General features: G+C 37.8%; 1 protein-coding gene across 2 annotated transcripts in view; it reads left to right on the top strand.

The window, feature by feature from the left end:
* The window catches only part of MED12L (mediator complex subunit 12L), a 353,727-nt gene that overhangs the window by 272,916 nt on the left and 63,760 nt on the right, over positions 1-17,051 (top strand). For both annotated transcript variants that reach the window (XM_068984811.1, XM_068984801.1), the window contains 5 exons: positions 855-1,002; positions 7,658-7,776; positions 8,095-8,238; positions 9,079-9,242; positions 12,802-12,933. In XM_068984811.1, the coding sequence (XP_068840912.1) occupies positions 855-1,002; positions 7,658-7,776; positions 8,095-8,238; positions 9,079-9,242; positions 12,802-12,933 (707 nt within the window). The remainder of the gene's footprint in view (positions 1-854; positions 1,003-7,657; positions 7,777-8,094; positions 8,239-9,078; positions 9,243-12,801; positions 12,934-17,051) is intronic.

The raw sequence follows: 17,051 nt of genomic DNA, 5'->3' as shown, positions 1-17,051 counted from the left end.
GAAAAGGAGATGGGCTAAATGATAGAACTAGGAATTTTACCAAGAAAACTTAGGAATATAGGATCAAAGAGAAAAGATTACATAGAAAAATTCAAAACCAGGCATAAGAGAGGACATGTCTGGGATTATTTAACTTTGATTAAGGAATGTGTTTTTGTGATGCTCTGCCTTAGTAATTTCCTCTCCTGTGTAGGAAAAACAGTGTTTGAATTCACTGTGTTTGGGATGGGGGTGGGGTGGGGGCCGGAGGTGGTCCAGGAGAGGAAGGTGGTGTCAGAATGTGTTTGCGTTTCCAACTATTTTTCTCACACCTAATAAGACCATGCTGTCTTTTGTTTACGTTTGGAAAGAAATACATTCTTGTGTCTTACACAGTCATGTTGAAAGTTAATGGAACTCTTTTTTTTTAATAAAAGTACTTGAGGATCCTAGCAAAAATATAAACTGTTTAAAAATGTTTAGTGAATATAGAAAACCGAGCTTACTAAGAAATAACATTTTCCATAAGGAAAAATATATAGCTAGTATGTAATTAGGATGTGACATTAACACCATGTTAAATTTTAAACAATCAAGAGTCAAAACTTACTCTGTAAGGTACGCCCACATCAACTGCTTCTATTAAGACTTCAGGTCAGTTGACACTGTGTTTTTGTTTTGTTTTTTTTTTAAACTTTAGCAAGTTCCAAACTGGAAAAACAAGGGTGTTGCCAGTGGAGGTTGAGGTGAATTGAAAGGCGGGCCAGATGCCACCACCGCACGAGCCAGCATGGAGATGCTGTGGTTAGCGCATTTCATGTCCATGAACCCCGCCCTTTAAACAGGGCTTTCAAAACGCGTTTTCTCTTTTTCAGGATGAATCTTCAAGTCATGAATGTAACCAGCGCACAATCCTTCTTTACGGAGTGGGAAAAGAGCGTGACGAAGCCAGACATCAGCTGAAGAAGATTACCAAAGATATTTTGAAAATCCTAAATAAGAAGAGCAACACAGAGACAGGGGGTAAAGAGCCCTCATGCATTTGCCCCCATTTGCTCTCTTTTGTCTTCTGCCTTAGCAGTCTTTATCAAAGTCATACGTGGCATGGTCAGCGGTGTTTCCTCCCCCAAATGACTGTTACATTGAAATATGAATAAGCACATTGAAATTGTAAGGCCTTGATTCCATTTATAGTTATATATTCCATTTATTTATAGGCACCATTTAAAACGGTGCCTTCCATGGATAGATAGAGGTAATTTTTACTTGCTCCTCTTTTTTTCATATTTCCCAAATTTTCTGCAATAGTCATACATAAAGTATTAAAACAACTTCTCTGGTGGCTCTGAAAGTGAAGAATCCACCTGCAATGCAGGAGATACAGGTTATGTGGGTTCAGTCTCTCTGTTGGAAAAATCCCCTGGAGAAGGAAATGGCAAGCACTCCTGTATTTTTGCCTGAAAAGTCCCATGGACAGAGGAACCTGGTGGGCTACAGTCAAAAGGTCACAAAGAGTTGGACATGACTGAGCAACTAAGCATATGTGATAAAGTATTTAAAAATGGAAAACCCTTAGTCTGGAAGAGGTCTGTTCCCCTAATTCCATCCTTTTCTCAAGCTTGCAGTTGGCTCATCATATTTTTGTTGTTGTTTCGTTGCTCAGTCGTGTCAGACTCTTGGCAACCCCATGGACTTTAGCCCATGATGGTTCTTTGTCCGTGGGATTTTCCAGGCAATCATACTGGAATAGGTTGACATGTCCTCCTCCAAGGGGGTCTTCCTGACCCAGAGATAGAACCCACATCTCCTGCATTGGCAGGCATATTCTTACCACTGAGCCACCAGGGAAGCCTCATCGTATTTACATGATAATTTAAATTCGTGACAGTGTAGTGACTGATCTTTTCTTATGTTATTCAGAAGAATAGGTGCAGTAGGTAGTGGAGGCTACTTGCATCTGCAAACAATTTCTGTTAAGGATAAAATTGGGTCTTTGCTCCATAATGACTTTACTTGGAATGCTCTTTCCTCAATCTTTTTACAGTAAAGTTATGCCTTTGTATTATGTCACCTTATTGCACAATTGGAATTTTGTAATTATCCGGTTCACATTGGCCTAATTACCCTTTCCAAAATTTATTTTATTAGATAGTCATATGATTTAAAATGTGATATCATTTTGTATACTCCACTGCCACCAGTGGTGTTTATTTCTCTTTTACTTAGGTAATACAATGGGAAAAACGTTTGGACTTTCCCTATGAAAATAGCACACTTCCTACACATGGCATAAACCACCTGTAGGAATTCCACTTTGTTGTTCACTACAAAATAAATACTGTTTTATGAACCTTTTCCCAGAGGATCCAGTCCTAGGACTTTAACTGAACAAAATACTGAAGCTTGTCCACAGTAGATCTTTCCTACAGAAAATTTAGATATAACCAATGCAAATAGCTCTCTTTCCTCTCCATCATTAAGGGTGCAGATGCAGAAACAAGGAAGGAGGGTGGCATGTTTTTTAGTCTTCAAGTGTATTTTGGACATCTGATGTATTAGAACTCAATGGGGCAGCTACCTTCATGTTATTTACATCAGATTCCCCAACTCTCTTCTGTGGCCACGTAAGGAGCTAGTGCTCTAGGAGCTCCATGAGGTCGTGGAAGGGAAATGAAACCTGTTGCCATTATCGAGACTGTGAGGAGGGGGAAGAACTACTCTAAAAAAACTGTCGATCTGCTATTTTTCTGTTTTCTCGATTAAAGAAAAGAGGAAATAGGCTGAATTTCGAAGCTCAGCAGCTGGCTAGCAAAATGTATCCGAAACTACTCTTTTGTATATTTGGGAATGGGATGGACACTTTCTCTTTAGGAGGTTCAGTAACACAGGCTTTTCCTAAATTAATTTTAGCAAGTCTTTCCAGATCCTGTGGAATGTTTGGTGTTGGAAGGGTGAGGGGTAAGACAAGGAAGGAAGCGCTGTGGTGTCCTTTTCTGCTGAGTCCACTTCCTTTCTTTACAAAGAGTTTTTTTTAAATGTTTCGCTATCATCTGTCCTATCTTTGGATTAGTCTCTTAAATAGTCAGTTCTTGCTTGTGGACTCACCAGGAGATCATTGTTCTTCCACACTAATTTTTGAGATATTTGGTACTAGAGGCAACCGCTGAGGAGAAGGGGCATCTTCACTGGGGATTTTGTCTTTCCCACATTCTAAATAAAACTCCTCATCAATCAGAAATATGTTTGTTAATTTGGGATAGCGAGCTGCCTTCTGCTAAGGAGTCTTAAGTTTAAGTCACTGTGTAAACACTAGCATTGATATGCTGGTGAGGCCAGAAAACAGGTTGTGTTAGCATGTGTTTGATTTCTGGTTACAAATAAAAACATGAAGTTTATCATAACAACAAAAGCCCAAACTTCTAAGATTAGAGATTCAGTATATGTGCTGCTGAAGTGAGCACCAGGATTAGAATTATTTTAAGAAATGGAAAACCAAAATTAAGCCACAGAAGAGCAATAATATATATTTTGAATGAGACTTGCCTACTTCGACTTGAAATGTCATTTCAACATTAGATTAGACCAACCAGACTTTGCCTGGGAGGGTGGGGTGGATTTATAATCTAATGTTGAAATGACATTTCAAGTCGAAGTAGGCAAGTCTCATTCTACATTTACATTGACAGGTCATCTTTGGATATGAATTTTCAAACCACTAATGAAGTTTATCATAACAACAAAAGCCCAAACTTCTAAGATTAGAGATTCAGTATATGTGCTGCTGAAGTGAGCACCAGGGTTAGAATTATTTTAAAAAATGGAAAACCAAAATTAAGCCACAGAAGAGCAATAATATATATTTTGAAAGCAAATGAACATAAAACAGATGAACATCTATGAATTAATATTATATTATTGCTTATATAAATGTCATTAAAATAAAATATTCCTTTGAGAACCAACAGTAATTTCTTACATTTTTCTTCCACTTAGCTATGTGTAAGTAAATAGAGCCTATTAATATAGAGAGACCAATAAAGAGGCTCTTTTGAGTTCTCATACTGGGTCTTCATCCTCAATTCTGTTACTTTTCTTGATGACACACTTGATTTTGGTCCCAGGAAAGACTGAATAAATATATTATCACTTCCAAAGCTCATGGTATCCAAGACTACTGGTGTAAGCTTTCAGTCTTGGATCATTGATGTTAGTAAGTGAAAAATTCAAAACTTGAATATTTTAAACACACTTATGACCTGTGAGCAGTTATATTGAAGGCAAATATCACACTTAATTTGTACCTTAGGCTAGATATTGAAAAACTAGTAGGTTTCATGAACTTCTTTATTCTTATTCTTTGCATTATATTTGGTGTTATTTGGCAAAAGTTACACATAATCTTGTACCTTATTTTACTCAGCGGATTTTGATTCTCTGTTTGTTTGAGGAAATAAAACAGCCTGGGTTTTTTTGCTTGTCTTTTGCCCCTAAACCATACTTGCTTGTTGTTGAAAGAGAAATCACCCAAACCCATGTCCATTGAGTCGGTGATGCCATCCAACCATCTCATCCTCTGTTGTCCCCTTCTCCTCCTGCCCTCAGTCTTTCCCAGCATCAGAGTCTTTTCAAATGAGTCAGCTCTTCGCATCAGGTGGCCAAAGTGTTGGTGTTTCAGCTTCAACATCAGTCCTACCAATGAACACCCAGGACTGATCTCCTTTAGGATGACTGGTTGGATCTCCTTGCAGTCCAAAGAACTCTCAAGAGTCTTCTCCAACACCACAGTTGAAAAGCATCAATTCTTCGGCACTCAGCTTTCTTTATAGTCCAACTCTCACATCCATACATGACCACTGGAGAAACCATAACCTTGACTAGACAGACCTTTGTTGCCAAAGTAATGTCTCTGCTTTTTCATATACTGTCTATGTTGGTCATAACTTTCCTTCCAAGGTGTAAGCGTCTTCTAATTTCATGGCCATAATCACTATCTGCAGTGATTTTGAAGCCCCCAAATAAAGTCAGCCACTGTTTCCACCGTTTCCCCGTCTATTTGCCACGAAGTGATGGGGCCAGATGCCGTGATCTTAGTTTTCTGAATGTTGAGCTTTAAGCCAACTTTTTCACTCTCCTTTTTCACCTTCGTCAAGAGGCTCTTTAGTTCTTCTTCACTTTCTGCCATAAGGGTGGTGTCATCTGCATATCTGAGGTCATTAATATTTCTCCCGGCAATCTTGATTCTAGCTTGTGCTTCCTCCAGCCCAGTGTTTCTCATAATGTACCCTGCATAGAAGTTAAATAAGCAGGGTGACAATATACAGCCTTAATGTACTCCTTTTCCTATTTGGAACCAGTCTGTTGTTCCATGTCATGTCCAGTTCTAACTTTGGCTCCTTGACCTGCATACAAGAGGCAGGTCAGGTGGTCTGGTATTCCCATCTCTCTCAGAATTTTCCACAATTTATTGTGATCCACACAGTCAAAGGCTTTGGCATAGTCAATAAAGCAGAAATAGATGTTTTTCTGGAACTCTCTTGCTTTTTCGATGATCCAGTGTATGCTGACAATTTGATCCCTGGTTTCTCTGCCTTTTCTAAAACCAGCTTGAACATCTGGAAGTTCACGGTTCACATATTGCTGAAGCCTGGCTTGGAGAATTTTGAGCATTACTCTACTAGCGTGTGAGATGAGTGCAGTTGTATAGTAGTTTGAGCATTCTTTGGCATTGCCTTTCCGTGGGATTGGGATGAAAACTGACCTTTTCCAGTCTTGTGGCCACTGCTGAGTTTTCCAAATGTGCTGGCATATTGAGTGCAGCACTTTCACAGCATCATCTTTGAGGATTTGAAATAGCTCAACTGGAATTACATCGCCTCCACATCACCTCCACTAAAGCTTTGTTCATAGTGATGCTTCCTAAGGCCCACTTGACTTCACATTTCAGGATGTCTGGTGTGAGTGATCACACCTTCGTGATTATCTGAGTTGTGAAGTTCTTTGTTATACAATTCTTCTGTGTATTCGTGTCACCTCTTCTTAATATCTTCTGCTTCTGTTAGGTCCATACCATTTCTGTCCTTTATCGAGCCCATCTTTGCATCGGATGTTCCCTTGGTATCTCTAGTTATCTTGAAGAGATCTCTAATCTTTCCCATTCTGTTGTTTTCCTCTATTTCTTTGCATTGATCACTGAGGAAGGCTTTCTTATCTCTCCTTGCTATTCTTTGGAACTCTGCATTCAAATGGGTATATCTTTCCTTTTCTCCTTTGCTTCTCACTTCCCCTCTTTTCACAGATGGCTGTACGGCCTCCTGAGTTAGCCATTGTGCTTTTTTTCTGTTCTTCTTCTTGTGTTTGATAGTCTTTTTCTTGATGGTTTTGATTCCTGTCTCCCATACAGTGTCATGAACCTCCATCCATAGTTTATCAGGCCCTCTGTCTGTTAGGTATAGTCACTTAAATCCGTTTCTCACTTCCACTGTATAGTCATAAGGGATTTGATTTAGGTCATACCTGAATAGTGTAGTGGTTTAGTTTAGTGAAATCTTTCTTAAATACAAAAATCTGTAAAACGACCTTTGTTCCCTGAAATTAAACTTTCCCATATAAGACGGTGTGTGAGGAGGGTTTTGTTTCAGTAGCATTTGACTACTTAGAATCATAGTGTTGGAAGAGAACCTTGAGATCATACAGTACAGCATTTTCTTGGTTTTAGATTTGTGTTTGTAAATATATATATTAAAAAGTATTTTTAAAAAGGACCTAATTATTTCTGGATCTTATCCTCAGAGCTGTCAATTACAAGAGCTCTTCTGGAATAAGCAGTGTTCGTAGTATTTCTTACTTTTATTTTTTCCAAACTTCTCTATGTTAAATTGATAAAGTTAGCACTTTTCCAGTAATGTGGACAGATTTAATTCTTTCCTGTCCCCTAAAAAGTTAGGAATTGTGTAGATTTCCCTTTTTACATACGAAGTTGTTAGACAGTCTCCTAACAAGATACCAGTGGAGTTTTCTGTTACGTTCATTTGAGCCTGGGTGATTTTTTTTTCCCCGTTCAATGTTGATATCATATTTTAGAAGTCAGTGAGTAAGAAATATTTAAGGAGGGATTTCTCATTAATCCTGGAGAAGGGAATGGCAACCCATCCAGTAAGTATTACTTGGAGAATTATATGGAGAGAGAAGGTTGGTGCGGCTAGGGCTTTGGTTGCAAAAAGTCAGACACGACTGAACAACTATCATTTCTCATTAATAGCCAAAATTTAAGTATATTACATAAATGAAAATTGTTAATGTTTAGAAAATGATTAGAATTACCTCATCAATATGGATCAATCTCAGAATTCTATTGAGTGAAAGATGACAGATATAAAAATATATATCATATGATTCCGTTTGTATAGAGTGAGCAACACTAATCTGAGCCATTAGAGGGCAGGCTCTTGGTTCTCTGGGGCGGGGAAGTGACTGCACGGAACCTGAGAGGGCTTCTAGGGTTTTGGTATGTGATTTTGTTATTTGAGTTTCATTACATGAATTAATTTCTTTTGTAGAAATTCAGTGAGTCTGTATACTTTTCTGTATGTGTGTTATAGTTCAGTAAAAAAGTATCCCTGAAAAAGGTCAAGAGCTTCCATTTAATGAAAAATACTGTATCTACTATGTGTTTATTTAGTTGGAGATGAAGGACAGAAAGCCAGGAAGAACAAACAGGAAGCATTTCCAACCCTGGAGACTGTGTTCACAAAACTTCAACTCCTTTCATATTTTGATCAGCACCAAGTGACATCTCAGGTAGCCATTAAAGCTGATTTATTATTATTATTTATTAAGGAATATCTGGAATATCTGGAAATTAATTAAGCATTTATAGTTCTACCTTTAGGAGAGTTAGGTCAAGATCTTAAGGACTGCTTGTCTTATTTCTTCAAATTATATTTGTTTTAAGGATATTATTTGATTTGTACATGATTTTCTTTTCTGTAGAAATATGTTTCAACTTCTAAGTAGAATCATGTATAAATTCACATTTCTTACCTTCCAAAATTAAAATAATACATAAAAGGTATTTGGAATATTGGTCTTCTAATTACTTTCACTTTTTCCACATAGATTTCTAACAATGTGCTAGAACAAATCACAAGCTTTGCATCAGGAACATCATACCACCTCCCACTGGCTCACCACATTCAGCTCATCTTTGATCTCATGGAGCCAGCACTAAATATCAATGGACTCATTGACTTTGCAATACAGGTATCAAAGGCATCTGCCTTTTAGCAAAGCAAACCTACTAGGCATTGTACAGTTTACAGTGAGCCACCCCTTGCAATTTTGTATAGTTGAGACATTCTGTGTCAACAGTATCTAACTAGCATTTTCAACTAGTGTCTGTGTCCATAATTTTCAAATAAATATAATTGGCGTTAGAATAGTAAAAATCATGAGAGTTTTGACTGTATTTCTTATTTGTCTTTTGTTGTTTTGCTTAGGGAAAGGTGAAAATTTGTTTGCTGTTTATAATAGAGTATATTTTATGTAAGAGCAAAAAATATGAAACATTGTTGATTTGTTCCACTATTTTTCTTGTACACGTAGTTGAGTTCTTTTGTGTTAGTATATGTTGTTAGTGAGTAGAAATAAAACATATCTTTTACTTATTCTGTTGGAAGTGTTAGCTTTGTTAATAATAAGAAAATACTGATGAATAACTTCCATTTATTGAAAATGAGGTGTAAATGGAAGAAAATCAAGAGGCTAGGGGTGTTTTTTCCTGAAACTATCCAGTCCAGAACTTTGGACCACCATAACATTTTGGCGACTATTTCAGTATTGAATCCCTCTTGCTGGCATGGACCGTGGTGCCCAGACAAAAGGAAAACTATAATTTTGATAAAGGATTAAAAGTAAAAGCCATTTAATTGCCTGAGGTACTGCGATGGTGGTTTTATTTATTTTATTGTTCCTGCGGCAGAACAAGAAATGATATCAAGCAGTTTTAGGATGCCTCAGTATATCCAGAGTGTGTAAAAATTAGCGTTTTTTCCTATTTGTTCTGGCAGCTACATGTTCATTCGATCATTTTGCCTTTTGCAGCTCCTGAATGAACTGAGTGTTGTGGAGGCGGAACTGCTCCTGAAGTCCTCCAGCCTGGCAGGAAGCTACACGACAGGACTGTGTGTCTGCATTGTGGCTGTTCTCAGGCGCTACCACAGCTGTCTGATCCTGAATCCCGACCAGACAGCCCAGGTGTTTGAAGGGTTGGTATATCCTAAAATGTGTAAGGTGGCTTTTTTAAAGAAGCTTTATTTTGAAATAATAACTGAATATAAAGTTTGAAAGAACAAAGACCTTCCTATATCCCCTGTTCACAGATTTAACAGTAGAATGTGTATTTATGATAAAGTTTTATAGTGTCTTTAAACGAAAAATAGTACTGTTTGTTTCATAAAAAGATGCATAGTTAAAGAAGGCTTGTGCCAGGAAGCGTTTATCAGAACGGTGATAAAAGCGTAGAAAGCCTGCCTGCCTACTTCTCTCTCCCTAATTACTGTCATCTCTGCTGACCAGAATCCTGAATTATTATGATTGGTGAATATCCGGTTGCTTCATTGTTCACGTAATTTCGGTTTCTATTTGGAGAATCTAGCTCCAAATAAGGTTTGAACACATACCATCTTACAGATTTAACTTTTCAATTTCATTTCTTTTATAAATTAAAGGAAAAATTTGATGAGTTAATCTAAAATAAATGACTTTTTGATTCTTAGTCTTTTTCAGTTTGGATGAATTGTAGGCTAAGGTTTTCTCTTCTACCATTAGAGAAGTTGGGCTAAGTAATTACATCACTACCATTAGAGGCTGAAATTACTGGGACCAGAGAAATACAATGAGCTGTCAAAATGCTTATTCTGAGCTCTCTTTTGTCCACTGCAGAATTCTTTCTCCGGGCTTTATGTATATGTTCTTAAAAGAAAGGCTACCTCTTTTTTTCCCATTTTTCCTAATGGGCTCAAAAGACAAACATGGAGTTCTTTGGTTTCACAGTGCTTTTTTATTGGTAATGCAGCACATGTAATCTATCTATTCTAGAGTGGCATCTATTTAACAGCAGCTTTTGGAGGGAAGAGGAAATGCTACCACATTAATTCTACACATAGCTTTTTTAATTTGTAACTATTCTTTGAAGTCTTAAAGATGTTTCTGTAATAACATATAAATTTAAAAAAAAACAAAACCAGAACAAAGTAAATCCAATTATTGTTACATTCAGTTCATGTAAGAGGCTGTCTCTTAACTACATAGGCTTTTCTTTAACTGCATTTCCCAAGATGAAAATTTTCACTTTAAAGTTAAAGTACATTTTGGACTAGATTTTAGGCTAAAGTAGAATTTTTGCTTTTAGACTTTTGCTAACATTGAACTTGATATAAGTATTTCTGTGCCTCTTCTCTATTTGCAGCCATCCTCACCTAACAAATACTATCTTATCACTTGAAGACACCTGATTTAATATCTTCTTAATCTTTGCTTCAAGTTTGTCTCTCCTATTCTGGCCTCTTTCTTCAATTTTTTCTCTGTGACCAGAGTCAGCAGAATTTTTTTTCTCTATTGAGCCAGTTAAATATTTTAGCCTTGATGAACCGTAAGTTTTCTCTTCTTATAAGAGAAAAGCCACAGATAATAAACACGTAGATTATTACTAAGTGGCATCTGAAACATCCCTGATATTCTTAAATGTAAAAAATAGCTACCTTAGAATCCAGAAAATATAGAACTATTTTACAGCCCTCAACTACCCTGTGCTTGAATAATTTTCCAAGTCAAGAAACTGACACTCAGGCCTGTTAATTGGAGTGGCTGGTGAAGTGTTGTACCCAGCATCTCATAGCTAATAAATCTGCCAGATTCCTGAAACAGTTAGCAATCATTTACGGAGCTCATTCATACTGTTTGATTTACACCATACTTTTTAAACTGTGAATGGAAATGCCCTAATTGGTCATGAAATGAAAATAATTCTTTTTCACAAGTACTTTTTTTTTCCCTTTATTTTGAAATTATGTCATTATCATTCATTTTGATATTTTAAATTTGTGTTCTATTAAATGTTTATAAAATCATGTTTGATATTCACTTTGTGTTTGTTTTTTATCATATATGGTAAAGATAAGTACTTTTCCCCAAACTCTTATTCTGGGTTGGGCTTTTTTTTTTTTTTTTTTGGTACTTATATAAACATACTGGATCTCGATGTGAAATATTTTGTTACTTCTAGGAAGTCGAGGGAACACTGACTTTGATAGAGTAAATGCCTGGCAATCTTTCAATACATGTTTGTTTTCTTCAATCACAAAATAATTCTTTGCTTTTTCAAGGTATGCCTGGAGCTATTTTGGTTTATATAGGTAACAACTGACTGAAGCACCTACTTTTCTTCTTAACTTTGGGACACTTTTGATGCAACTGACAGCCATTTTCAGTAGTCTGCATCGGCTGCTGTCAGTTCACAGGCTTGGGATACTACATGCTTATTTCTTTGCATGGTTTGCTAGTCCCACCTCTGATGTGGGGCTGGATTTCTTTCTGGATATTGGCGCTTCTCTGTCTTAGTTTGAAAGGCATTTCTCATTTACACCCACAGAGAAAAAGCCCACAGCCTGGCAGGCCCATTTCAGGGAACACTGCTCTTCCTGTGCTATTGCCAGCAGAACCACAGAGCTATCAGGGTTCTGCTGCTACCAGAGCGGGAATAACAAGTCCAAGTCTGTGTGAGCCTTCAAGTTACAGGTCTTGGGAAGGGTGCCCGGAGGTATTGCCTGTGATTCCAGTGTCCTTCTCAGCCTTGTCATCCCAGGCTTCCTCCCATCTTCTAAACAGCAGAGAAGGCTCTAGACTGGGCCTCTGGAGACCTGAGTTCTCTTTTAGGATGTGCTATAAACTAGCTCTTTGCCTTGTGGGCAAATTACATTACCTTTCTGAGCCTCAGAGCCCTCTTTGTAAGATAAAGAAGGTGAATCAGATGATTTCTGAAACATGTTTCAGCTTTAATAATCTTGAGTCATATGTGACACTGTTGTAGTAATCAAATGCAGCATGGCGGTGGAATCTGACTCTGATAGTTGGATGGACCACTAGGTGTCTATATGTGTCACGTGAAATTGTGTGCTGTATGAACTGTGGCTTTTGAGGCCATCTTCCTGACCTGGGAAACTGGAGTAGTAAACGCTTCTTCTGAAGTGCGAATGTCATATCACCAAAAAGAAGGAGTTTGGAATTGTTAATTAAGATTAACTAAAGTAAATTTGTCTCTAGTTTGGATAAAGAAGGAGAATGTGACCTCAAACCATGAATTTGTCAGTTTTATCCCTGAACCAGCTTATGGTCTTAAAATTGAACTTACCAAACTTACTGATATGAAGAAATTGCTCCTTTATAAAGTGGACATGGGGTCCTTTGCATATTTCCTGAATTTATCAGTCTTTATACTCAAGAGAGATTCTCTGCTAAAAGTTTTATATCCTAGTACAGAAACTTTATTCATGGACTCCTCCTATACATCTTCTGTGTGGAGGAATTTCTTTCATTTCTTATTATTAATGGCATTTCTGAAGTTTTAAAAATACTTAGTGTTTCAATATCATAATAGAAAATGATATTTTATTCAGTTATTTACTTTCTATAATGATTAGTGTTAACAGTCTGATATGTTTTTTTCTTACTGAAAGTAATCAGGGACATATTCTCTAAAAGATTCAAGCAATAACATATATATTGACAAAGTATGTGTCTCATGTCCTCGTGTATTTTTCTCCTTAGATTGTGTGGTGTGGTAAAGCATGTTGTGAACCCCTCAGAATGTTCTTCCCCTGAAAGATGCATCTTAGCCTACCTCTATGATCTCTACGTGTCATGTAGCCACCTCAGAAGTAAATTTGGAGACCTCTTCAGGTGGGTAGAAGAAAGTCAAAAGAATAAGAATAGGTTTATGCCCCCCGCCCCGCCTTTTTTTTTTTTTTTTTTTCATGTGGGCCAACCAATATTGTCATCCTTTTTAATAATGAGAAATAATCCTAATTATATCTGCCAGAATTCCTGTTGAATTACATTTCATTGTACCTGTAACTTCCCTTAGCTCTGATTGCAATTTTGGTAGAATAGAAAACATTCTGTATTTTGCAGTTGCTATTACCTCACTTAGAAAATTGTTTCCCCATCATTTGCATACTTCCTTTCTCCCTGCATTTGTTTCTTTGACTCCTTTTCCTTCCTACTTGAAATAGCATTTCTGGCTCCTTGTCATTCTTTGCAGTTTAGCACTTGTACCCCCAACAGATGGACAGGTGCTGGAAACTCCTTACTTACTTAATGTTGTTTGAGGCAGTTTAGATGATTAATTATAAGTTGGTGGAGGGAAGGAAATGGTAATAGCTGACAAAATAATTTTGGAATCGAGAATCAGGCAAGGAAAGAATAGTCAGTTATGATTTTCTTCACTCTCTTGTACCTTGCATCCAGTTTGTAAATCTGAGAAACTCTGTCTTCCAGGTACATCTAGAATCTGATTACTCTTTATTGCTTTGCCACTCCCACCATGCTCATCTCTTGGTTGGACCATCACATTTTCCTTCTAACTGCTTTCTTGGCTGGCATCCTTGATTCTCTTAAGAGTATTCTCAACACGTCTTCAAAAGTCACCCTTTTGAAACAAGAATAACTTGACATATACTAGTGGCTTCTTATCTACTCAGAATAGAATTCAAAATCCTTCAGGATCTACTGGATCCAGCCCTGTCTTCTCTTTCTCTCTGTTCAGATTAACCACATGGACCTCCCTATTGGTCTCCAAACATTCTAAACACACTCCCATCTTGGAGCTTTTGCACTTGGCTGTTACTGCTCTTGTAAAGTTTTCCTGCAGTTACTTGCTCACTCCCACAGTTTATTCAGGGCTCTGTCTCTCTGATCAGCCCCTTTGAAGTAGGATAGCCCTTGCCCCCACTCTCTGTCATTCACTGAGCTTAGCATGATGCCCCCTCCCCACTTCATACATTATACACTCATTTATGGCCTGGCTCCTTTCTAGAATATAAGCTTCTTGAGAGCAGAAGCTTTATGTTTTCTTCATTGCTTTATCCCAGTACCTTGAAGAGTATCTGGCTCATAGTAGGCACTGCAGGGGAAAAAAAAAAAATCTATTTAAAGAATGATCTATACCAAAAACAATATCTATGATATTTTTAATGGTACTGATAGGGAAAAAAATGTGAAAGTACGTCTTTATGAAATGAATTAGGTTTAGAAATAATCCCTTATGAAATATTAATATTTTCCCACAGAAATAATGTGAAAACAATGCCCATGTTCTTCTGTTACTTTGCAGAGAGCTTTCAGTTTACAGTTTTCAGAGAGTTTTCTCATAGATGACTGGGTTCTTGCAACAGCCCTGTACGTTTCTCAAGAAAGCCACAGTGTTTGACCGCTAATGCTCCTGCAGGGTAGTAAAGCATGTTAAGAGAGTTAATTCAAGTATTGCACTCTGGCTGTGCAGAAACTTAGGAGACCAGCAATGAACTGAGGGGCTACTTAGCATTAGCAATTAAAGACATGGAAGAAAATGGCAATTCTCTTGGAAAACCTTCAAGTCAAGTGTTATTTATAGTCTAGGATTAAGAAAATGGTTGAAGAAAAGCTAGATGTGCAGAGAGATGTCTATTAATATATTACTAAACCAGTTTTAATGATTGGATCTGAAACATCATCTATAATGTGTATAAGTGAAATATTTGAATGAAATAGATCACTAATCACATCTGCTTATGACTGAGCAGGCTTCCCTGGTGGCTCAGACAAGTAAAAAACGTCTGCCTGCCAGTGCAGGAGACATTGGTTTGATCCCTGCATTGGGAAGATAACCTGGAAAAGGGCATGGCAACCCACTCCAGTTTCTTGCCTGGAGAACCGCATAAACAGAGGAGCCTGGTGGGCTACAGTCTGAGAGGTCAAAAAGAGTCAGACATGGATGGAGCAGGTAACATTCACTATGACTGAGCTGCTGCTGTGTGCCAAGGGCTTTGCTGGGTTGTTTTCATCAAGATCTTTAATCCTCCTAACAACCCCAGGAAGTAGAAGTAATTTTTCCTATCAATAAATGATTATTCTTCATCGTTAAGTTAATAAATGATGAAACCCACATTTGAATATAAGTCATTTTGGCCTTGAGCTATGTGTTGCTTTCATTATTGTATCAGGTTTTTATGGTGCATACAGCTTCAGAAGGAAATGAGAGTTTTTATTTACTTGTTAACTGCATATACTCCTGAAACAGAGAGTGCTAAGAATTTGACAGTGACCTTGATGGCAGCTAATGTTTCATTAAAACCTAGAGCTCATTTGTAAAGAGTGTAATAAGTGAAATAGGAAGCCTCAAAATGAAGGGTGAGGAGACTCAGCATGAACCACAAAGTTCAGGAAAATTATAAGTGGAGGCAGGAGGGCATCAACTTGAAAGAAGTCCCAGAAAAGTGAGGCTGACTCATAAAAAAATGCAGAAAGAAAAGCAGAGTTCTTTTGCTTTCTAAAGACAGACTTGGGTAGATTGTTAGAATTAAGTGGAAAGTTGAAAAAAGATACTGCTTTGCTATTTGCAGAACTCTGTTTCCTTAACACTCAGAATACTGGGAGGCAGAGGAAACCAGGGACTGATACTAGGAAGGGGACCAGCAGAGAGAAAAATTGGTTTTTATTTCCTTTTTAGTGGAGAGGTAAAGCAAATTTAGAACTATCGCTAAGTGAGAATGTATGAATGTTGAGTGGAAAGCATGGCAAGGGTTAAGACAGGGAAAAGAGAGATTTTAAACGTGCTTGGAGGACTTGTCTAGTGGTCCATTGGTTAAGAACCCACCTTCCAATCCTGTGGACATGGGTTTGGTCCCTGGTCAGGAAAGATTCCACATGACGTGAAGCAACTAAGCCCATGCGAGCCACAACTACTGAAGCCCACACGCCCAGAGCTTGTGCTCTGCAGCAAGAAAAGCTACCACAATGAGAAGCCTGAACACCACAACTCGAGAGGAGCCCCTGCCTGCCACAATTAGAGCAACCTTTCCTGCAGCAGTGCAGAGCCAGCACAGCCATAAATAAACACCATTTTAAAGTTAAATGAATAAAAGCTCTGGGAACTATTTAATATTTTTCATTTTGAACAGGTCATGAATTCAGGTTGCAAACTTATATCCTTCAGCAACCACTGACAAGCATTTATATAAGTTGTCTGCAAAGAAAAAGCATGTAGAAAGTTGTATTTGCTACCATTTAGTGGGTGGCTTTAGTCCTCCCTCTTGTCCCAATACTTTCCAAGCGTATCTGGGACTTAGTTTTACCTGGGACAGTTTTTTTTTTTTTTTTTTTTGTTTAAAGCATACAGATTCCATACACCTAACAGTGAGGTCCACAAGTCTTTTAATTTTTACAAATTCCCCGAGGTGATTGTGAAGGAGAAAATCTGAAGTCACATTTTGGTAAACAGTGAACTGAGCAATCTCTGTTTTCTGGAAGCAGTTGTCAGTGGTAACAGTTTAGGGTAAAGAGTCTATGCTGCTGCTGCTGCTGCTAAGTCACTCAGTCATGTCTGACTCTGTGCGACCCCATAGACGGCAGCCCGCCAGGCTCCCCGTCCCTGGGATTCTCCAGGCAAGAACACTGGACTGGGTTGCCATTTCCTTCTCCAAAGCGTGAAAGTGAAAAGTGAAAGTGAAGTCGCTCAGTTGTGTCTGACTCTTTGCGACCCCATGGACTACAGCCTACCAGGCTCCTCTGTCCATGGGATTTTCAAGGCAAGAGTACTGGAGTGGGTTGCCAGAGCCTTCTCCAAAAGAGTCTATAGATTTTCATTTGTGAGGAAATCATTCCTTCCTATTATTTCTATAGGTGCATAAAACTAGGGCATGTCACCTTGATCACAAATAAATTTACTGAAATTTAAAAAGAAAAAATTTTCTGTTGCTTAAAACAGCTCTTTTATAGAGAAGATGAAATGTTGTTTATGGACTTGTTATCCACAGCAAGTG

Source organism: Capricornis sumatraensis, chromosome 1 (assembly GCF_032405125.1).
Source record: "Capricornis sumatraensis isolate serow.1 chromosome 1, serow.2, whole genome shotgun sequence".
Taxonomy (NCBI): Eukaryota; Metazoa; Chordata; class Mammalia; order Artiodactyla; family Bovidae; genus Capricornis; species Capricornis sumatraensis.
Note: the sequence above shows the minus strand (reverse complement) of the source record. Positions and strands in the feature narration are given on the sequence as shown.